The sequence below is a fragment of the Chiloscyllium punctatum genome, chromosome 48, assembly GCF_047496795.1.
Source record: "Chiloscyllium punctatum isolate Juve2018m chromosome 48, sChiPun1.3, whole genome shotgun sequence".
In the NCBI taxonomy this organism is placed as follows: domain Eukaryota; kingdom Metazoa; phylum Chordata; class Chondrichthyes; order Orectolobiformes; family Hemiscylliidae; genus Chiloscyllium; species Chiloscyllium punctatum.
The window spans coordinates 58,501,320-58,524,818 of record NC_092786.1 but is presented as its reverse complement, the minus strand read 5'-3'; the positions used below and the strand labels follow the sequence as shown (position 1 = coordinate 58,524,818).

The 23,499-nt window shown below is 43.7% G+C and overlaps 1 protein-coding gene across 3 annotated transcripts in view; it reads left to right on the top strand.

Moving 5' to 3' along the window:
* Positions 1-208: 208 nt before the first annotated feature.
* The window catches only part of blm (BLM RecQ like helicase), a 60,095-nt gene continuing 36,804 nt past the window's right edge, over positions 209-23,499 (top strand). The window contains exons 1-6 of one of the 3 annotated variants that reach the window (XM_072565354.1): positions 209-337; positions 3,226-3,324; positions 7,281-8,035; positions 17,144-17,315; positions 20,823-20,941; positions 22,316-22,448. In XM_072565354.1, the coding sequence (XP_072421455.1) occupies positions 3,227-3,324; positions 7,281-8,035; positions 17,144-17,315; positions 20,823-20,941; positions 22,316-22,448 (1,277 nt within the window). In that variant the 5' untranslated portion in view covers positions 209-337; position 3,226. Of the gene's footprint in view, positions 345-1,341; positions 1,448-3,225; positions 3,325-7,280; positions 8,036-17,143; positions 17,316-20,822; positions 20,942-22,315; positions 22,449-23,499 lie in introns of those variants that run through there. The other 2 variants (XM_072565356.1, XM_072565355.1) reach the window with 2 other exon arrangements.

Below are 23,499 nucleotides of genomic sequence, written 5' to 3'. Positions count from 1 at the left end.
AGCTTTTCAATTTCTAAGTTCTGTTTTGCCCAATGAAGGTTTGTTGTGGGGAGGGTGGTGTATTTATAATAGCCCATGGGCTGTGGAAGTGTCTGGCTGTTAATTTTGGTCATAACTCCCTGATTTCCACAAGTCCTTCATGTTCAGGAGATGGTCCCAGGACCTGCTCTGAGGGGGACAGGGAGCACTCCTTCAAACCGTTACCACAGCAACCGCGGGCGGAAGTAGATCCGTGACCTCCGACCCACTTCCTGGAGACGCCTGTCATTGGCCGCGGGGTTTGCGCGGTATTTCAACCTGGGACTGGACGGCGGAGGGGAGCGAGAGAGAGCGCCGGGTGAGGGGTGAGGGGTGAGGGGTGAGGGGTGAGGGGTGAGGGGTGAGGGAGAGGGGACGGGGGGCGCTGGGGTCAGTGAGAGTGGCCTGGCGATGGCTCGGGGCCTGGAGTTGGTGTGGGGGGAGGAAGAGGGATAGGGATGAGGGTGGATGTGAGTGTGGGGGAGGGAGGGACGAGGGTGTGAGTGTGGGGGAGGGAGGGACGAGGGTGTGAGTGTGGGGGAGGGAGGGACGAGGGTGTGAGTGTGGGGGAGGGAGGGATGAGGGTGTGAGTGTGGGGGAGGGAGGGATGAGGGTGTGAGTGTGGGGGAGGGAGGGATGAGGGTGTGAGCGTGGGGGAGGGAGGGATGAGGGTGTGAGCGTGGGGGCGGGTGCAGGGACGAGGGTGTGAGTGTGGGGGAGGGAGGGACGAGGGTGTGAGTGTGGGGGAGGGAGGGATGAGGGTGTGAGTGTGGGGGAGGGAGGGACGAGGGTGTGAGCGTGGGGGAGGGAGGGACGAGGGTGTGAGCGTGGGGGCGGGTGCAGGGACGAGGGTGTGAGTGTGGGGGAGGGAGGGACGAGGGTGTGAGTGTGGGGGAGGGAGGGATGAGGGTGTGAGTGTGGGGGAGGGAGGGACGAGGGTGTGAGCGTGGGGGAGGGAGGGACGAGGGTGTGAGCGTGGGGGCGGGTGCAGGGACGAGGGTGTGAGCGTGGGGGCGGGTGCAGGGACGAGGGTGTGAGCGTGGGGGCGGGTGCAGGGACGAGGGTGTGAGCGTGGGGGAGGGAGGGACGAGGGTGTGAGCGTGGGGGAGGGAGGGACGAGGGTGTGAGCGTGGGGGAGGGAGGGACGAGGGTGTGAGCGTGGGGGAGGGAGGGACGAGGGTGTGAGCGTGGGGGAGGGAGGGATGAGGGTGTGAGCGTGGGGGAGGGAGGGATGAGGGTGTGTGTGTGGGGGAGGGAGAGATGAGGGTGTGAGCGTGGGGGAGGGAGAGATGAGGGTGTGAGCGTGGGGACGGGTGCAGGGATGAGGGTGGCTGCGGCTGCTCTGTGACTGAGTGCGCTCTGCAATGATTACTCTGCCCTGAGTGGGGCCAGAGCAGGCTCTCGATGATAACTGCACCTTATAAAAGAGGCGAGGACAGTTTGCAATGGTTAAAGGGCCCACACTGATCAGTTTCAATCCCCTTAAGGGGCCAGAACCAATACAATGATTACAAACTCTCTTAATGAGATGACATGAGTTCTCAGGGAGAAAAAGAAATTGAGAAACTCAATAACTCTCGCAGCATCTGTGGTGAGAAAGCAGAGTTAATGTTTCAAGTCCAGTTGAAGAGTCACCTTTTAGTTTAACAACCCTTTCCAATGCAGCACTGACTGGTAGGGACACCAGCGATTGCACAGCTCTGAACTGAAATTGAGGGTAAATTTCATTTTCTGGCAGAGGGCAAAGGATCGATTAGCAACTGTAAAATTTCATGACCTCTGAATGTCCCAAAGCTTTACAGCCAGTGAAGTCCTTGTAAAGTATAGCCTTTGAAAGAAATGCAGCAGCTATATATGCACAGTGAGGTCTGATGAATAGCAATATAAAAAAGATCAGATTATCTGAATGATTTTAGTTGATGGGTAAATAATAGCCAGTATATTGGCATGACCCCATGCCCTTCCATTAACACCGTGGGCGGCACGGTGGCACAGTGGTTAGCACTGCTGCCTCACAGCGCCAGAGATCCGGGTTCAATTCCCGCCTCAGGCGACTAACTGTGTGGAGTTTGCACGTTCTCCCCGTGTCTGCGTGGGTTTCCTCCGGGTGCTCCGGTTTCCTCCCACAGTCCAAAGATGTGCAGGTCAGGTAAATTGGCCATGCTAAATTGCCCGTAGTGTTAGGTAAGGGGTAAATGTAGGGGTATGGGTGGGTTGCGCTTCGGCGGGGCGGTGTGGACTTGTTGGGCCGAAGGGCCTGTTTCTACACTGTAAAGTAATCTAATCTAAAGGGTTTTTACATTTACTTGCATCTGTCTGACCTCTCGTCTGAAAGGTGGGACCTCTGACAGTTCCTCAGTACTGAACCTGGGAGTGTCAAGTTTCCAGATTTAGACTTGAACCCACAATCTTCAGGCTTGGTGCGAACGAAACTGAGGAAGTATCACTCTGATAGAGAAAGCAAAACAGCTTGGAAACAAAATCAGAAAGCATATGTGAAGAGAAAGCTGAATTAACATTTCTGAATCCAGTTCTGAAGGTCAATGGCCTTGAACTGTTTTTAGATTAGATTAGATTAGATGATTAGATTAGATTACTTACAGTGTGGAAACAGGCCCTTCGGCCCAACAAGTCCACACCGCCCCGCCGAAGCACAACCCACCCATATCCCTACATTTACCCCTTACCTAACACTAGGGGCAATTTAGCATGGCCAATTCACCTAACCTGCACATCTTTGGACTGTGGGAGGAAAGCGGAGCACCCGGAGGAAACCCACGCAGACACGGGGAGAACGTGCAAACTCTACACAGTTAGTCACCTGAGGCGGGAATTGAACCCGGATCTCTGGCGCTGTGAGGCAACAGTGATAACCACTGTGCCACCGTGCCGCCCACAGTTAACTCTGCTTTCTCTCCACAGATGCTGTATGACCTGCTGAGTTTTTCCAACAATCTCTGATATTGTTTCTGATTGCCAACATGTGCAGTTCTTTGGTTTCTTTTGTTTAAAGCAGATTGGGAGTTGACTTGGACCATACTTTGTGTGGATTGCTGTATTGCGACATTAGTAGAAATGTGGGATAGAACACATTTGACCAGGGAGGGATGGTGTGCAAAGAGAAAGTAAAATATCTTTTTTTTTAAAAAGAAGGATCATAAATTAATCTGACACTGAACCATTATTTGAACTTGATCTGTGCTGCAGAATGACTTGCTTACCACAAAACAACCTGCAGAAACATCTGGATCTTCACTCAGAGAAGGGAATCCACAACAAGCTTTCACTTGGAAAGCACAAACAAGGGTAGGTATAAAACATCCGATTGCATTGAACATGTGTTGTTTTACATGGATACGTGAACACTTGTGGTTAGGTTGACAGTAGAAGTGACATTAAAATGTGTATTGATTGAACATTCTTATGTCCCTTTCTAAAAATCTAAATTTACAGCAGTATTCGCTGTAACACGCTTCCACATTTTGTGTGAAATACTTACCTATTTACGAGTTGTCTTCTACTGATTTGTCTATTGTAACCTTGTGTTATAGAACTCCTAATTGTTAAATGTGACCGTAGGTTTCTATTTATCTGTACGTAACAGCAGAATGCCTCAAACAGTGGAAACATTCCCTGATTCTCTACTTTCAGCTAACTGGTACTCAATCCATGATAGTTCAACATAGTTCTAGGTACTATGTTTTAGAAAGGGTGACACAACCTTAGAGAGTGTGAGGAGGAGATTTAGGAGAATAGGCCTAGGGATGAGGGAGCTTAGTTGTTGGAAACAATGGAGAAACTGAGTTTGTACTCAAAGTAGAAAAGGTTCAGCAGAGATTTGATGGAGATATTCAAAATCTTGCAGGATTTTGATTGACTAGATAACAATGATTGGCTAAAGAATAGAGACAACATGAAGAGAACAAAAGTGAGTAGTTGTAATCCAGAACACACTGCCCTAAAAGATGGTGGTAGCAGATTAAATAAGACCCTTCAATAGAGAATTGATAATTATTTTTTATTCTGAAAAAAGATGACTTATTCTTTCATGGCATTGCTGATGAACAAAGTTTGGTAGAAGATTTGTAGCTCGGATGCTCGTTGTTGTGGTTCTGTTTGCCGAGCTGGGAATTTGTCTTGCAAACGTTTCGTCCCCTGTCTAGGTGACATCCTCAGTGCTTGGGAGTCTCCTGTGAAGCGCTTCTGTGCTGTTTCCTCCGGCATTTATAGTGGCCTGTCTCTGCCGCTTCCGGTTGTCAGTTCGAGCTGTCCACTGTAGTGGCCGGTATATTGGGTCCAGGTCGATGTGTTTGTTGATAGAATCTGTGGATGAGTGCCATGCCTCTAGGAATTCCCTGGCTGTTCTCTGTTTGGCTTGCTCTATAATGGTAGTGTTGTCCCAGTCGAATTCATGTTGCTTGTCATCTGTGTGTGTGGCTACTAAGGATAGCTGGTCGTGTCGTTTCGTGGCTAGTTGGTGTTCGTGTATATGGATCGTTAACTGTCTTCCTGTTTGTCCGATGTAGTGTTTTGTGCAGTCCTTGCATGGGATTTTGTACACTACATTGGTTTTGCTCATGTTGGGTATCGGGTCCTTTGTTCTGGTGAGTTGTTGTCTGAGTGTGGCTGTTGGTTTGTGTGCTGTTATGAGTCCTAGTGGTCGCAGTAGTCTGGCTGTCAGTTCAGAAATGCTCCTGATGTATCGTAGTGTGGCTAGTCCTTTGGGTTGCGGCATGTCCTCGTTCCGTTGTCTCTCCCTTAGGCATCTGTTGATGAAATTGCGAGGGTATCAGTTTTTGGCGAATACTTTGTATAGGTGTTCCTCTTCCTCTTTTTGTAGTTCTGGTGTGCTGCAGTGTGTTGTGGCCCTTTTGAATAGTGTCCTGATGCAACTTCGTTTGTGTGTGTTGGGGTGGTTGCTTTCATAGTTCAGGACTTGGTCTGTGTGTGTGGCTTTCCTGTAAACCTTTGTGGTGAATTCTCCGTTCGGTGTTCTCTGTACCATCACGTCTAGGAATGGGAGTTGGTTGTCCTTTTCTTCCTCTCTAGTGAATCGGATTCCTGTGAGTGTGGCGTTGATGATCTGGTGTGTGTTCTCAATTTCTGTGTTTTTAATTATTACAAAGGTGTCATCCACGTATCTGACCCAGAGTTTGGGTTGAAGTTGTGGTAAGACTGTTTGTTCTAACCTTTGCATTACTGCTTCTGCTATGAGTCCAGAGATCGGTGAGCCCATGGGTGTTCCGTTGATTTGTTCGTATATTTGGTTGTTGAATGTGAAGTGTGTTGTGAGGCACAAGTCTGGTAGTTTAAGTATGCCGTCTTTGTTGATAGGTTCAACGTCCTGTTGTCTGTTATGTCTGTCCAGCAGGTTGGCTATTGTTTCTTTGGCTAGTGTTTTGTCGATGGAGGTGAATAGTGCCGTTACATCGAATGAGACCATAGTTTCTTTCTTGTCTATGTGTATATTTCTGATGATGTCCAAGAATTCCTGTGTCGATTGTATAGATTGTCTGGATCCGCTGATCAGGTGTTTCAGTTTCTGCTGTAGTTCTTTAGCCAGTTTGTGTGATGGTGTCCCTGGTAGTGATACTGTGGGTCTGAGTGGGATGTCTGGTTTGTGCACTTTGGGTAGTCCATAGAATCTGGGGGTGTTGTTGCTTTCAGGTTTCATTCTTTGTTGGTCAAACCTGGTTATCTGTCCCTTTTTTTTGTAGATTCCTCAGTGTGTTGTTTATCCTATTGGTGAGCTGTGGGGTGGGGTCAAACTCCCTCTTTTGGTAGGTGTTGGTATCTGCAAGTAGTTGTGCTTTTTGCATGTACTCTGCTTTGTCCAGGATGACTGTCATTCTGCCTTTGTCTGCTGGTAGTATGATTATGTTCTTATCGTTTCTTAGTGATTTTAGTGCTTCCCTCTCCTTGGTGTTGAGGTTATGTGTTTGTTTTTTTCTTGTTATCAGTGATACGATACTTTGTCTCACAGTTTGTTGTGTCTCTTCTGTCAGTCCATTGTTCCTGAGTGTGCATTTTAGTGCTGCTAGGAAGTCTGCTGTCTTGGCGTCCCTGTGGTTGTAGTTGAGTCCCTTGGCCAGTATGGTTCTTTCCGTGTCTGTGAGCTGTCTGTGGGAGAGGTTTTTAACCCAGGTGTGTGTTGTGGTGTCCTCTTCTTTGTGTGTTAGTTTGGCCATTTTTTCTGGGCCATTTTTAATGGACAACACTACCATTATAGGACAAGCCAAACAGAGAACAGCCAGGGAATTCCTAGAGGCATGGCACTCATCCACAGACTCTATCAACAAACACACCGACCTGGACCCAATATACCGGCCACTACAGTGGACAGCTCGAACTGACAACCGGAAGCGGCAGAGACAGGCCACTATAAATGCCGGAGGAAACAGCACAGAAGCGCTTCACAGGAGGCTCCCAAGCACTGAGGATGTCACCTAGACAGGGGACGAAACGTTTGCAAGACAAATTCCCAGCTCGGCGAACAGAACCACAACAATGCTGATGAAGCCAGCATTGTTGTCCATTTCTATTTGCCCTTGAGAAAGTGCTGGTGAGCTGAGCTGAATGGCCTCCTGAACTTAAGACACTACTGTGATTCTGAGCTTGATCTAATGACTGTGGTAACAATAATATAGTTCCAAGTCCCAATGGTGTGTGGCTTGGAGAGGAATTTGCAGGAAGTGGTATTCCTGTGTATTTGCTGCCCTTTGTCTTTCTGTGTGTTAGCCGTCACAGATTGAAAGGTGTTGTCAGAGGAGCTGTGATAAATCACAGCAATGCATTTTATAGATGGTACGCACAGTTGCTGTTGTGCATTGGTAGCAGTAGATGTGAGTGCAGAAGGTGTTGGATAGGATGCCAATCAGGTGGACTGCTTTGTTCTGGATGGTGTCAAGCTTCTTGTACATTCACTCATTCAGGAAAATGAAGAATATTTTGTTATGGGTTCCTGACTTGTGCCTTTTGGTGAGCCTCATAGTTTTGATAGATAGGGATTGAGTGTCAGCAATGCTGCTAAATGTCAAGGTGCAGTGTTTGGATCCTTGAGGGTAACTCTGAATGAGCAGTAAAGTTGGCTTTCCAGCAATTCCCACAGCCTACAAACAAATGTTCTTTTAAAAAGAGAGGGGATAGCAAAATGGAAGTAATATCTTGCTTAACCATTTTAAAGTCTATGTCAAATTAATATTACAAAAAATCAGCACTGTTCCAAATAGAATTTACATTTGAATGTACTTCATTATTGACAGGGCATTCACGTTTAAGAAGATTCTCCCAGGCACTGTTGGAACACCAAGTTTCCAAGGACTAAACAATACCTGTGCTCTGAAGGATAGAGATGTGAATGCTTTCAAGAATGTGATCGTGAGTAAGCCACAATTAAACCTACACTCAACAAAACCTAAGGAGCAGCAACCAAAAATCAATAATATTTTGAAACAAACTACCAAGCAGTCAGAATTGACCTCACAGACAGCTTTTCCTTTGTTATCCAGTTCGCCAGCTCTGAGGCATGCTGCAATAACCAGTCCTGTTTCTCAGAAGCTTGACCCTGAACAGTCATTTTCCTCTGTTATTAACCTAGATGACTGGGATGATCTGGATGATTTTGAAACGCCATGGAAAGAAAGCAGTAGATTGAAAGTAACTTCGCCTTCAAGCACAGAGCCCACAGTGCAAAAAACGAATAACCTTAAGAATATAAATTCCAGTGGACTGACTTCTCCCAAAATTGGGAGCGATCAGTATTTGAAAAATGCTGCTAGTGAAGAGATCAAGGATAATCCGGCCAGGCTGTCTCCAAGAGAACCTGGTGCAGAGTTAAAGGATGTGAACAATATTGCCATTTGTCTGGGCAGTTCCCAGAAGGAGTTACTCCATAGTGATGATGAAGATTGCATCAAATCTTTCCCTTCAAGGAGGAAGAGTTCCTCTTCAGCTGTAAGGATCATCTTGAGTGATGATGAGTCAGATGGTAGCAGGAAGGAGGTTGAAGAAGAGAAAAGTAAGATTTGTCTTTATTTTATTGTTTGGAATTGTCAAGACTTAATAAATGCTTCAAGGAGATTAAGAGGACAAGGTAAAGATTGCTGATCTTTAAACGGCTGGGTATTTATTTGCAAATCCTAAACCAATGTGTATAATATTTACAAGCTACCCTTGCCTGTGAAATTGAACCTGTTATTCCCCAACTTACATGCAGAGCTTTTGTATTTAGTTTTTAAAAAAGAGCTGGACACATTTTGTCAGAGATTGCCCCTGCCTGTAGTTACCAGAAAGTCTCATGTGACTGTGTTTGTCAAGCTGAATCTTGCTACTCATTTATACTTAGAATAGCTTCAGTCTAATGGATTGTTGTTGGCATAGCGACTGTGATAAAAATTTATTCCTTGCCTCTGTGTTTCTGTAGTTGATTTCCGTGTAAATGTGTCCCACAGATTTCTGTTCTCAGGGTCACTGAGTTTCTACCTTGGCCCTCTCCTTGAAATTCTCTTCCGTAATATCTCTACGTTTCTTTCCTCATGGAGTCATACAGCACAGAAGCAGATTCTTTGGTCCAACCTGTCCATGCTAACCAAGTTTCCCAAACTGAATTAGTCCCACTTGCCTGTGTTTGGCCCATATCCCTCTCAACCTTTCTTATTCATGTACCTGTCTATATGTCTTTTAAGTGTTTTAACTGTATCTGCTTCTACCACTTCCTCTGACAGTTCATTCCACATACAAACAACCCTCTGTGTGGAAAAAGTTGCCCTTTGGTCCCTTTTAAATCTTTCTCCTCTCGCTTTAAAAACATATCTCGAGTTTTGCACTCACCCACCCGAGGGAAAAGACCTTTGCTATTCACCTTATCTATGCCCCTCGTGATTTTATAAACCTATAAAGTTAACCCTGAACCTCCTGTGCTCCAGTGAGAAAGGTCCCAGCCTATCCAGCCTCTCCTTGTAACTCAAACCCTTTTCTGAACCCCCTCCAATTTAATAATATCTTTCCTATAGCAAGGTGACCAGAATTGGACATGGTACTCCAAAAGTGACCTCACCAATATCCTGGATGACCTCAACATGATGTCCCAACTCCTATACTTGAAGGTCTGAGCAATGAAGGCAAGCATGCTAAACCCCTTCTTAACCACCCTGTCTAACCGTAACACAACTTTCAAAGAACAATGTACCTGAACCCCTTGAGATTTCACCTCAACACTCTTTTCTTTGACGAAGCCACTTAACTTTGATCTGTGGGCTATTTCAGCCTCCCACCTTGCATTTCCTTTGAATTCAAACCGATACAAAACTCTGCTTTCCATATCCTGACACTAAATCCCATTAGCAATGTGGGCTGCTGACTCAAACTGGTGCCTGAGCAATGAACAGGCGTAATTCCAATTCCTATTGTGGCTTCTCCTCTCCTTAAACTCTTCCAGCCCTACAACCCTGCAAGATTTCTGCACTCTTCCAATCCTGGCCTCTACAGATCCCTGGGTTTAATCACAGTTGGTGGCCATTCAACTGTGTGGATTCTTATCTCTGGAGCTGGTTACCTTAATCCATCTGTTTCACGTCCCTATAAGCAAACTTTTGATTAAATGTCTTAATAATTCTTATGTGACTTGATATTAAATTTAGTCTTTTACATCCTTGTGAAGCACTCTGCGTTGTTTTTGTTGTAGAAATGCAAGCTGTTGCCTAACTGCTGCTAGCTTTAAAACGCCAATGCATTTCACATTAGTGTAGCTTTTTGGGAGAGATCCAAGATGGTGGCTGTCTGAATGGTCGGCTGAGCTGGGCTCTGTGCCATACCCTCGGGAAAGGTGGACCTTTACCCGACCCACCTTATTAACCACCTCCAGGAGAAAAAAATATTAGTTTAAACTTACTGACTATTTGGAGCTGCTGAAACCATCTGGCACAGCTTTAAGGCCGGGATGAAGTCCAATAAAGGAAAGGGGCCTAGAGGAGTACTGCAGACAGGGCGCTCCCCTACTGCATGGGGGGGTGCCTGCAGCCAGTGTTCAAATTCCTGGGACAGCCTCTTTGGATCCAGCAGCACGACAGCATTTACTCTTGGAGTTAACTCCGAGAGTGGATTCAAGCAGCAGTTGAGCCACTATCTGCCATGCTAGAAAAGCATGAGCAGGAAATCCAACTGCTGGAGCGAAGATTGCAGGCAGTGGAAGAGAGGACTGCAGCATCGGAGGCCATAGCGGAGGTCTGGGGAGGAAGAATCTGAACCTTGGAAGATCTGGTTCAGGTCCTTCAGGATTAAGTCGACGACTTGGAAAATAAAAATAAAAGGAAAAACGTATGGATCATGGGTCTCCTGGAAAGTGAGGACCTCGTTAGATTTTTGCAGGGGTGGCTCCTGAAGTTCCTGGGGTTGGAGTTGGAGTTAGAGTTAGAGTTGGAGTCGGGCCCACCAGATTGCAATGCACAGGTGTGGGCCAGACATGCGCCCCCACATGGTCCTCGTGCAGCTCCTGTAATATAGAGGGAAACAGTTAATAGTTGAAACACAAGCTTTAATGTATAAAGGCACAAAGATAATGTTTTTTTCAAGATTTTTCAGGAGCCTAATTAAGAAGTGAAGGACATTTGATGATGTCAAAAAAGAATTAAGGGACCTGAACATTGAATACTCTTTGAGGTACCCGGCCGTGCAGCGTTTCGCCCATGGGGGGGGGGACAATGTATAACTTTGACTCCACAGAAAAGGCGAAGGACTTTGTGAAGTCTTTGAAATGAAGGACCTGAGTCAGGGTTGGGGGGGGGGGCATCACTGCAGACAATGGTTTGGGGATTCCCTTTTTTATATTACCTCCTATTTAATCTTCCCTCTCCCCCTTTCTTTATTTTGTGGTTATTGGCTTTATATGTACAGTTTTGTTGTAAAATTGGAATTATTTTAGATGTCGGTCAGGTATTATCTAGTGCCCCATTTTTCTCCAGCTGTCCTTTTGATTTTGTATTGGGGGTGGCTATATTTGTGGTTAAGTTGAGTGGGGGGGAGGGAATGGGCATCCATTGTTAACTTTCAGAATGTAAATAACAGGTTTTCCTCATCTGCGAATTGCCTGGGGCTAGGGCATGACCTCAGCTAGAGGGAGTTAAGATGGCAGTAAGGATTGGGAGGGGTGCCCCTATGGGCAGGGGAGGAGATCTTGAGTAAATTGGGTGTTAGCTTCAGTTAGAATGTTTTTTAGTTGTAGTAGTCTTTAGAGTAGTTGTAGGAATAGTTTTTAGATCTCATAGAGTTAATATCCTTATAATTTATCACACCTCCGATAAGTTCCCTCCTCCTGGGAAACCACGGGCTGCCCGAGATGACCATGGCTAGTGATTTGTTCAGGTGATGCATCTGGACTGTAACAGGGAGTCATTCCCCCATTGAAAGAAAGAAGGTTTTATCAAGCCTAAGGAAGGAAAGGGTGGACATTGCCCTTCTGCAGGAGATACATCTAACTGATAAGGAATATCTGAAACTGCAGTGGGGAGGGGGGGGGGGGGTATTACAGGGTATTTTTCTCATCCTTCAGCTCTAAGAGGAGTGGCTATACTGATAAGAAGGTACCTCCCTTTCCAGGTAATGGAGCAGATTAAGGATGAACATGGATGGTTCAATATTCTTAAAGCCCTAATACATGGAGAAGAGTATGGCGTTTTCAATGTATATTGTCCCCCGGTGCACCCTCTTAAATTTCTAATTAATGCAGTGGCTAAATGAATGAATCTTGGGGTTTGCCACATGATTATAGGAGGGGATTTTAATTGCCTTATAGATCCAGAGGTTGACAGGTTCCAAAGGGCCTGGCAGGTATGCCTGCACAGTCTAAACAGTTGGTGGACATGTGCGATGAGTTGGGACTAGTGGATGTATGGAGGTACCTCCACCCTAATTGAAAAGACTTCACATTCTATTCCAACCCACACAGGTGCCATATGCGAATTGACATGTTTTTTAGGCCAACTGACTATTTGGACAGAACATTGGCATGCAAAATTGGGAGTATAGCTGTTTCGGATCATGCGCCAGTGTATTTAGATGTTAAAATCAAGGATAGTGGAATGGATGCATGTCACTGGTGTTTGGGCCCATTTTTGTTAGAGGATAGCAAATCTGTTGAATATATTACAAGAAATTTCAGGGCCTTTTGGGATATTAATTCAGGTACGGCTAGTAATCTGGCAATGCTTTGGGAGGCCACTAAGGCATATTTACAAGGCCTGATCATTTCATATTCGATGATTAGAAGGAGGCAGGGGGGAGCAGTAATGGATGTTGGAGGCCTGGCTGAAGGTAGCTGAGAAAAAGTAGCTGTCACTGATTAAGGTGCAGCGGGTCACAGTTCTCCAGGCTGCTCTCGACTCAATGCACACGTAAGTGACTCAAAAAGAGGTCTCCTTTACCAAACAAAGATTGGTTGAATTTGGAGATAAGCCTGATAGATATCTGGCTTATTTGAGTAGGAGGAAAAAAAGCTTCCCAATCTATCACATCTATTAGGGAGAAGGCTGGTATGATTACCTGTGGATTGAAGGTCAGTGTTAGGTTAAGGGAATACTTTGCAGGCCGGAAGAGGGTGAACATGGTACAAGGGGAATACAGTTCCTTTTTGAAAATCTGGGCCTCCCCAGTATAAATATGGAGCAGGCTTCCCTTTTGAATGCGGTAAAAGTGAGGACTGCAGATGCTGGAGATCAGAGTCAAAATTAGATTGGTGCTGGAAAAGCACAGCAGGTCAGGCAGCGACCAAGGTGCAGGAAAATCGACGTTTCGGGCAAAAGCTCTTCATCAGGAAGCCATTCCTGATTAAGGGCTTTTGCCCGAAACATGGATTTTCCTGCTCCTCGAATGCTGCCTAGCCTGCTGTGCTTTTCCAGCACCAATCTAATCTAGACTTCCCCTTTTGGATGCGCCTATAACGGTGCTGGAAGCAATAAGGCACCTCCATTGTGGCAAAGTGCCAGGGTCAGTTGGATTCCCAACTGAGTTCTGTAAGGAATTCATAATCATGTTAGTGGAGTCACTTCTGGGGATGTAAAACTGTTTTTATACACAGGACTATCTGCAGCCTTCCCTCTGGGAGGCTAATATCTCCCTCATTTTACAGAAATGGAAGGACCCCGAAGAATATGCTACATAAAGACCAATTTTACTGTTGAATATAGATATCAAAATTTTATTCATGATACTGGCTCTGTGGTTGGAGAAGGTCTTTCCCTATATTATAAAAGAAGACCAGACAGCTTTTGTTAAGGGCCGTAGCTCCTCCAACAATATCAGGCCAGTACTGAACATAGTGCAGGTATGCCAGCAAAGACTGATTCCGGGGTTGGTGGTCTCCCTAGATGCAGAAAAGGCATTTGAGTGGATAGAATGGCTGTATCTATTTGATGTCGGAGAGCGCTTTGGTTTGTAGGGGGATCCTTTGCTAGATGGGTGCCACGACTGTATAATGATCCTAAGGCAGCAGTCGTTACAGACTGTACTAAGTCAAATAACTTTAATATTAGAAGAGGTAGTTATCACCGCTGTTATTTACCTTGCCAATTGAGCCATTAGCCGAAACTATCAGGAGGGATCCTGAAATAATAGCGCCAAAGGGAATGGGGGAGCATAAGATCACTCTGTATGCCGACAACATCCTTTTGTTTTTGGCCAGTCCGGAGAAGTCTGTCCCTTGACTGATCCAAACAGTTAATTCATACGGTGGTTTCTCGGGTTCCAGGGTCAATTTTACAACATTGGAAGCCATGCCGGTGGGGGGGGCTTAGTGGAGGTGCCTAATCTGGAGGATGGAATGCAACTCCCATTTAGATGGTCGCCAAAACGTTTTTTGTATTTGGGAATTTTTATTACCCCTTCCTTCCACCAGCTTTATAAAGCTTACTATGTACAACTACTGGAGAGGATAAAACAGGATTTGCAAGGGTGGGAGGGACTACTGTTATCATGGTTGGGCCAAACAGCCCTGATTTAAGATGAATGTACTTCCCCAGCTGTTGTACCCCATGAGAATGCTCCCATTGTTGCTACTCAGATGAGTGTTACGGAAGCTCAGTGGTTGGCTAGGGGCCTTTATTTGGTGCCACAGTAGTCCTCAAATTAATTAAATTGCAGCTTTTGCAGGGTGAGGGAGGGGTGGAGCATTCAGATTTGAAGAAATACCAAAGAAGTGCTCTGTTAACGTATGCTGGTGACTTAGTACGGGGGAATTCTGATTCGATTTGGCTTGATATTGAAGCCTCGCAGTTGAGATGCCCTTTAATTAATTAATTAATTATTCATGGACAAGATGATATCTGTGACCGAGCAGTGTAAATGTCCAATTATTTTAAATACCGTATAAGCCTGGAGGATAATGAGGCAAGATGAGGGCAATTGGTCTAAGATTTTGCCATTTACCCCGTTGGTGGGAGCCCAAGGATTTAAACCTGGGGTAATGGACTCTGGCTTTAGGGCATGGGAGAATAACGGAATCTTCTGTCTGGGAGATTTATTCGAGGGGGAGGTCCTGATGTCATTTAGTCAGTTCAGTCAGAAATATGGATTGTCTAATAAGGACCTTTTCCAATACTTCCAGATAAGGGACTATATACAAAGGAAGACCACGCTCCTGGTCCAGTGTTACAAATCAGACTTGGAGAAAAGAATAGTCTGGAGTACGGGTGCTCTTTCACTCAGTACTTTATATCATTTACAGAAAGGTCACGCCCTGGGGACATGGAAGGACTGTGTAGGACATGGAATTGAGAATTAGAAAAGGATACTTCATCAGAGGTATGGGAAGACATCTGGGGGAATGTAAGGAAAATCTCAGTATGTAACAGAGCGCAGGCCACGCAACTGAAGATCTTACACAGGGCTCATATGGTGCCAGAGAGGCTAGCTAAGTTCCAGAGAGGAGTGTCGTCAGGGTGTCCCCAGTGTAACAGTATAGGTACTCTTACACACTGCTACTGGTCCTGTTGTAAGATCCAGAGATACTGGAGTGCTGTATTAAGGGAGCTAAAGGATATCCTGGGGATTAAAATTAATGTGGATCTGGTATTTCTTTTGGGGTTGTCAAATTTGCCCTCTCTGGGGGAACATGGGAAGAGATTGTGTAACATTCTTACCCACTGTGTGAGGAAGAACATTCTAGCGAATTAGACATCAGAAAGACCACCAGGTCTTATGGGGTAGCTTAGGCTGATGATGGAGCATCTTCCCCCAAGACTACTTCACAAATATAGTGCACCTCAAACGGAACAGTTTTATAACACGTGGCGGCCCTTTTTAAATTATATTGATGCTGACTTATCAGCAATATTAATTAGGGCTGTGGGTTAGCCGTGGGAATCAGTATGGGTGCCTGTGGGGCCATGGGAGGAGGAGGCTGGGGGATAAAGAATACGGGTACTGTAGGTGGTGCTCCCAGGGATGGAAACCTCCATGGAGGTGTGATGAGTGAGATCGAATAGAGTAGTGAGCTATTATTTAAATTATTTGAACTTAGTATGTATTGAATATGTTTGTAGTTTAGTTTAAGTTAACTCGACATGTTTGTTCTCGTAGAAGAGTAAGTCATTCATTAACAATGGTACTGTGTTATGGCTTTATTATACTGCCTTTTTTCTGTCTTGATGGTGTTATTCTTTTCCTTTTGTATATAAATGTTTTGTAAAAGATTTTAAAAGATTTTCAATAAAAATACTTATTTTAAAAAGTAGCTTTTTGTAGACATGTTGCTATTAAGTTGTGTTTATCAGTTGTAACATAAGAACCAGGAGTAGACCATACAGTTTTCTGAGCCTACTCCATCATTCACTGAGATTCTAGATGAGTTTTGAACTGAAATCCACTTTTCTGCTCTATCCTGCTATCCCTTAACTCCCCAAATATTGAGTAATCTCAATCAAGAATATATGCAATGACTGAGTGCCCACGCCCCTCTGCAAAGAAGAATTCCAAACGTTAATAATAAGTGCTGGAAATATTAGAATAGTTAGGTGAGTTATGCCCCAGACCAAACCTCTTCAAAACATTAAGAAAATAGCTTAGAACACAACATTTTCTTATTTTAAAGGCAAGTGCCAGATGTTGCATTCTGGAAGCAATTCGCTTAGTCAAACTACAGTCTTGAAGCAAAACATACTTTATTCATATACTATAGTTGAAAGACAACAAAGGAACAAAGAAATTAGAATAACTTAACCATCAAAAAACTTAACTGAATAATAGATTATTTAATTACTGTTCTAATATGGTAACATCTCATAAACACACCCTTGGTAATGGCAAATTAAGAAAAATAGATTGTCTCACATGCAATTCTAGCAGCAGGAAGAGAACCCCAGTTTTTAGCTGTACCAGAGAGAGGAAGAACAGCTTTCGCAGCTTCAAGACCTCAGCAGTAACCGCTACTGAAAAACTAATAGTAAAAATCCTGGTTCGTGGGAGCTTGCCCCCCACCCATTCAGGCTGCTTCTTTTCCAGTTTAAAAAGAAACCCAAGGCCTCACAAGCTGCTTACTTTATTGGTTTTGAAGCAGACTGCTCGTGACCTCTGTCTCAATCGTTCTCCTTTTTAAAAAAAAAGGACAAAATGCACTACTTAAAGTCACAGGTGGTTGTTGTCCAGCGTAGACTCGATGTGCCAAAGTGATTTTTTTTCTCTCTGTTTTGCAGACCTCTATGATTTTACTGAGTGAAGAAATTCCTTCTCAGCTCTGTGTTAAATGGCCGACCCCTTTTTGACCGTATAGAAATTGCCTTCCTGCTTCTATCCTGCCAAAGCCGCTCAAAGTCCTATCGATTTCAATGAGATCACTTTTCATTCTTGCTAATCTTGAAGAATATAGGCCCATTCCATACAATCTGTCCTTGTAGTAAAACTCCCTTGTCCAAAACTTAATGAACTTTTGTGTTATCCCTTCTAAAGGCAAATACACCATTCCTTGACAAAGGAAATCAAATTATACACAGTATTCCAGATATAGTCTCAACAAAGTCCATTACAATGGCAGCAAGGCATTCTTGTTCTAGTACCAATTCCCTGGTGATAGAGATTACTGTTCATCCTTCTAATTGCTTGCTGTACTTACATATTAATTATTCTTCTGTGATTTGTTTAGTTGACCTAACAGATGCTGACAGGCTCCTAAGCAGCCAGCCGCAGCTGGATACCATCCCCACAGCTTGCTCACAATCCAGAGACCTGGAGAATGAGGGTTATGAGTCTGATTGTATTCCGCCATCCCCTGAAAGTGATCAGATTTCTCTGCCATCGTTCATAAAATGTCTCAGGTTTGCCCTTTATAAGCAATTGTATTTCTAGTAAAGTATGTGAGTGAAGAGGCATTCAGTGGCTCGGAGTGCATTATTCTGACCCTGCTAACCGAGTGACTTTCCTCAGTTACAGGATATAACATTTTAAACTAGAATTTGCTGTCAAAGTGACAGAGTTTAATGATCTTTGTTATTGTTACTGTATAAATCACCCAGCAGCTTGTGGTGAGGAAGGGACACTCAGTGAACTCGAATCACCACAAGTTGGTGGACAATTTGAGGGGCTCCACCAATAGCCTTGTAAAAACGGCAGCTCTCCCTCAGCTTCTCCTAAAGTTTCAAAACTAGAATTTGTGTATTAATTACCTATTAAACTAACCATTTAAATTTAGTCATGATTGGAGATGCCAGTGTTGGACTGGGGTGTACAAAGTTAAAAATCACACCACACCAGGTTATAGTCCAACAGATTTAATTGGAAGCACACTAGCTTTCGGAGCGACGCTCATTCATCCGGTGGTAGTACCACCTGGTACTGTGTTGTGTGATTTTTAAATTTAAATTTAGGATAGTACGTAACAGAGTAAGTATTTATATTCCTGCAAACTTAAGCAACCATTTTGGCTCAGAGTGGGAACAGTTTAAAACATGCAATCTCATTCGTGTAGCTAGTGAATTGTTCTAAGAGATTATAAACTTTTGTTCTTGTTTTTCTTTCTTTCTATCACCATTTTCTCTTATCCAATCTACTATATCTCTTTATTTCACTTTCTGAACCTGATGTGACTTGTATTCACCTGATTGGAAGCTGGAGATCTGAAATATAAACAAAATGTTGGAGAAACTCAGCAGGTGTAGCAAAATCTGTGGTGCAAGAAACAGAGTTAATATTTTGAGTCCTGTGACGACTTTTTGGAACGGAATAGATTTGGAAAATGTTGTTTAAAGTGGGAGGAGGAGCAAGTGGAACAGACGGTGAGGGTGTACAGAGCAAAAGACAAAGGGAGTGCTATTAGTAAAGAAATGTGTTTGATACAAACTAGGTGTTAATGACAGGTGTGAATAGTTAAATATAGGTTGGCTTTGCTGAGAACATACCCATGGATACAAGACACTGGGTGGAAGGGAAATGGATAGAATCAAGTATAAGGCAATGTTCACTGTCTGAAGTTGTCAAACTCAGTGTTGACTCCTGAAGGCTGTGAAGTGCCTAGGTGGCAAATGAGACACTGTTCTGCCAGCTTGTATCGGGCTTTGTTCGAACACTGCAGCAGGTCGAGGGTGGAAATGTTAGTATGGGAACATGTAAGTGTATTGGAAGGACATACAACCAGAAGGTCAGGGTTGTTCTTACAGAGCAGAAGTGTTCTGCAAAGCAGTCACCCATCTGCAGTTGGCCTCACCACTGTAGAGGAGACAGCAATGTTCACAGTGATTGCAATAGACTAGATTGAGAGAAGTACGAGTAAATTGCTGCTTCACCTTGGAGTTTTGGGGCTCTGGACAATGAAGAAGGAAGAAGTAAAAGGGCAGATTTTATATCTGCAATTATATGGGATGGTGTCCTGGGTGTGAGAAAATGTTAAGAGTGCACGAGGTTGTCATAAGTGGAACGATTCCTACAGAATGTCTTAAGCAGTGGAAGATGTGTTTAACTGTGGCATTCTGTTGAATGTGGCGGAGGATGATTCTTTGAATGCGAAGACTGGGAAAGTCAGGTCAAGAGGAACCAGAGTTGGTTCTGGGAGGGAGGGGAAGAGGTGCAAGAAATGGGTCAGGCACTCCTTGCAAAATAGGAGCTTGGCCATGGTCATGTTGAATGGCAGGATGGGTTGCAAGGTCTCAAATTATAGCTATGTAAGATCAGGCACTGGAGTGTTAGCTAAAGTTAGAGCCTGAAGTCCTGATGAGAGATTTGAACAACTGGCAAATGCTGCTGTGGTGTATCCCTGCCAGATCCTGAAAGATGCATTGTGCAAGTTAATGTAATTTGCTGACACCCTCGTGCTCAGTACTTCTACAACATCAACCATATCTTCAACTTCTGGTTTTGAAACAGTATCTCGATCTGTTGTTTCCTGAGGGTACCAGCTCCTGTCACTGAGACACAGACCAGTGCCTCAGCTCTTTCATACATCACCCAAGTACCCATTCTTTATACATGAAATTTGTCCTGAGTATTTGCTCAGCTATATAACTGCAGAGGGCACTAAAGTTGAACCCACTTTGTCTTCTGTGACCTTATGTACACTGGATTGGGAATAACAGCAGCAAAAAATCCTAGCCCCAGTAGTACAGAGAAAACTGTTTATTCTTTTTTATTTCAGTTAAGAACAGATGACAGACCAGATATTGAAACTTGAGGTCTTCTGGTATCTATAGTATAGTGTAGTACACAGTGCAAGAATCTGTGAAATAACTACACAAACAGGATGCACAGCACTTCCTGAGAAGTAGGATGCTGATCTCAAGCTAGATATTGTTCCTTTTTTTTTTAAGCCTCTTCCATCTGCAATGAAGTAAAGAACAGTTGTGTCAGCCATTTATAGAATGCCTTGGATGCAGTGAAAAATCTCAGGGCCCTTCTCAGAAATATGAGGAGCAGATTATCAACCCTGATTCCTATAAAGGAGAGCAGTTGTAAGGTGAAGCAGGTGCTGTATAGATTTGGAGACTAAATTCCAGTGTGTAAGGTTATGGAATGGAAGTCACAGTTACTGATATTGAAATGTGGGGAGTTACTGATGGAGTAGATTTGAAAAGTTGCAAATGTTCTTTTTTAAAAATGAACACTGTAGCACCATGTTTGCGGGCTATAAGTTGATGGTACCTGTCCACCTGGCACTGCCCTTAATGGTGGCAGATAACAAACTTAGCGAGTTTTGAGAAGATCTGTAGCTCAGGTTGAGGTTCTGGATGTAGGTTTGCTCACTGAGCTTGAAGGTTCATTTCCAGACTTTTCGTCACCCCACTCGGTAACATCTTCAGTGGGCCTCCAAGTGAAGCACTGTTCATGATTCCTGCTTTCTATTTATATGCTTGGGTTTCTTTGGGTTGGTGATGTCAATTCCTGTAGTGATCTCATTTCCTATCCTTTTTCTCAGGAGGTGGTAGATGGGGTCGAACCCGATGTGTTTGTTGATAGAGATAGGTAATAAACCCTCTGATTCCTCATCCCACTTAAGTAATGTGGAGTCAACCTGTTGGCAGGTTGAGTTAGGACCAACTTTTCACAGATCCATAAATGGACATTAGTGGCACAAAAAATGATTGTCACCTGCAAACCCCATTCTTTGTCCCAGTTGACCTCTTAACTGGTTCACAATCGTTGCCAACCCCCCCCCCCCCCCCCCCCCAAATTTGCTGGATGTCTGGGCACCTAGTGTAAGCATTAACTTTAGTAGTTATTATGTTGCGGGCGCTGATTTTTGAAAATGGATGATTATAGAGCGAGGAAAACTTGAGAGTTTCTGGACAGCTGTATTCCTCATTATAATCGTTAATTGATAAAATCTCTGTCCACAGTGACTCAGCAGAGACTGTGCGATCCAAAGAAAGATCTAAATCTTTGGCTTGTTCACGGCCAGAAGAAAATGAACACAGCGAAGAACCAATGTGTACATCAGATAATCCAAGAGATAAAGGTAATGTTAGTAACCCAAGATTGAGCTTGTTGAGACTCTGTCCTTTTGTAGGTTAAGAAAGTACTTAAAAAGGCTTACAATATTCTGGGCTTCATAACTCAAGGCATAAAGTACCACAGCATGAAAGAATAGATTGACCAAGCTAGGTTTATTCTCTTTAAAGAAGACGTGATTGAGAGGAGATTTGAGAGAGGTGCTCAAAATTATGAGCAATCTGGACAGAGTCGATTGAGAAAACCATTTAAGTGTCTCTTGGGATAGGCACGTGGATGATGGTACAATGAAGGGTGTGTACCTTAGTCTGATCTCAGAGCAGAATAAAAGGTTGGCACAGTAAGGCCAAAATTGATCTATGTTCTATGTTCTATTGCCTGAAAGGTCAAGAATCTCAGTTTGATATTGGCATCCTGAGGAAAAGCCTTTTCATGGGGTGGGCCATTAGGGTCTGAGATGCTTGTCCAAATATTGATGGAGGCAAGTGTATTGTCAATTTCAAAATGGGACTGAATGCTTATCTGAAGATAACAGTTTGAATGACTACGGGAAAAGAACAAGGGGGTGATACTAGAGCAGTTGTTCTTGTGGAGCCAGTATAGATACAATGGCCTCTGTAAACATTCTAAGATTCTACTTGCAAATGTCTTTATTAACTTTTTAAAATGAATTCCTGTGTCCAATGCCCTTTGTAATAGGAACTGCCATCAGAGGGAGGATGCAATTACAGGGTTACCAGTTAAATGGCAATTCCCATTCCAGATCTTAATGCAGAAATTTGTAATGGAAATGTAAAACTAAAGGTTTTTAAAATGGGGACAGCACTAAGCCTCTGCATCCTGTTTTTCTCACCTACCATTTATATTGCTATAAAACTTCACCTACTTTTGACTCCAAAGCTCATTGTCACAGGATATCAGCGAGTAAGATTATTAGATCCAATAAGAAAATCAGGAGAAACTGCTTTAGCCAGAAAATAACATGGTATTTACAGCATGCAGACAGACCAATCAGCCTAACTGGTTGTTATGAGCCTCCTCCCCTCCTCATCCCACCCTATTAACAAACCCTTTCCCCCCTGTATTTGCAAGCTTCTCCTTAAATGGGTCTATATCATTTGCTTTGTTTACTCCATGTGAGAGCAGGTTTGACATGAATCCTGAGAAGTAGCCTGATAGGTTGAAATGTAGAGTTTTCCCATACAGTTGCCTGTTTTGCATTCCTGGTAGTTACAGTGTGTTGTTTAATGTTTGATCAGCTGGGTCTCAAAATATTTCTTGGTGACAGATTTCAGATGCGTTGGCTGAATGTTTGGATATTGAATCTTGAGAATTTGTGTATATTTAAGGCACCAATGTTATACGTTTTGAAATGAAACAGACACACCGGTGGGCTACAGCAACCAATTGATTCAAGTAATGGAAAATATCTGTCGCTTGGTTGAACAGATTCCTGCGAGTGAACTGCAGCATCTGTCCTGTGCAAGTCAACTGCTTCAGCAGAGAGAGCTCAGGTAAGTGTTGGTTTTCAGTCAGGAGCTTCCAGTCTATTCATGAATCTTTGAACCAGTCCATTGAGATAATTAAAGATATGTTCCTTAGTTATTTCCAGCGCTCAACTGTTCCATTCATGGCCAGCTTCCCATATTGCACCTCCATAAACTTCAAATCATTCAAAACTCTCCTCCTTTTGTGGACTTGCACAAACCCCTGAATGGCCATCTTCCATCTGTCCACTGGCCTACAAAATGTCTTGATTTTAAAATTCTCATTCTGTTTTTCAAATCTCCATATACTCATCCCTTTTTGTTTTGCTCTAAAAAGCTAATTAGTGAATATTAGAACTGGAGCCAATCTTTACCCACTGGATATTGATGTACAGAATTCACCATTGCAAGTGTATACTCCTAGGTTCATGATGCAGTGGTAGTGTTCCCCCATTTGAGCTAGAAAGTTCAGATTAAGATCTTGTCTGCACTGGAGGTATGATTAACATAACAACCTAAAGTTTCTCTCTATGTTTATTTACAGGGGCTCAAATTAATTCCCCAGTTAATATCTATCACCTGCAAACAGTAAAATACAAATATACAGTCACACTTGTTATCTCTGTAACCGTTACCAGTCTTACAACCCTCCAAAATCTTTGCATTTCTTTATTCTGGCTGGTTTCAGATTCCAATTTCCTTTGTTCCATAATTGGTGGTTGGACTTTTAGATGATTGTGCTTTGGGATGTTCTCCCTGTGCCTCTCAGTCTCAATACCATATACTTCACTGCAAACTGCTACTTCTTTGATCAAATCTTTGATCATTTATTCCAATATCTCCTTTGCTGATTTGTCAATTTCTAACTAATGCTCCTGTGAATCACCATATGACCGTAAAGGTGCTACACAAATGGACATTGTTAATAACTGCTATTATAAAATGAAACGTTTAGAACTTTGGTTTTGGCGTGCAGCAACAGATGCTTGCAGGTAAAGACATGGCTCGAAAATGGGAAGCCTTCAGAGATGAGATAACGAGAGATCAGAGACAGTACATTCCTGTCAGGGTGAAAGGA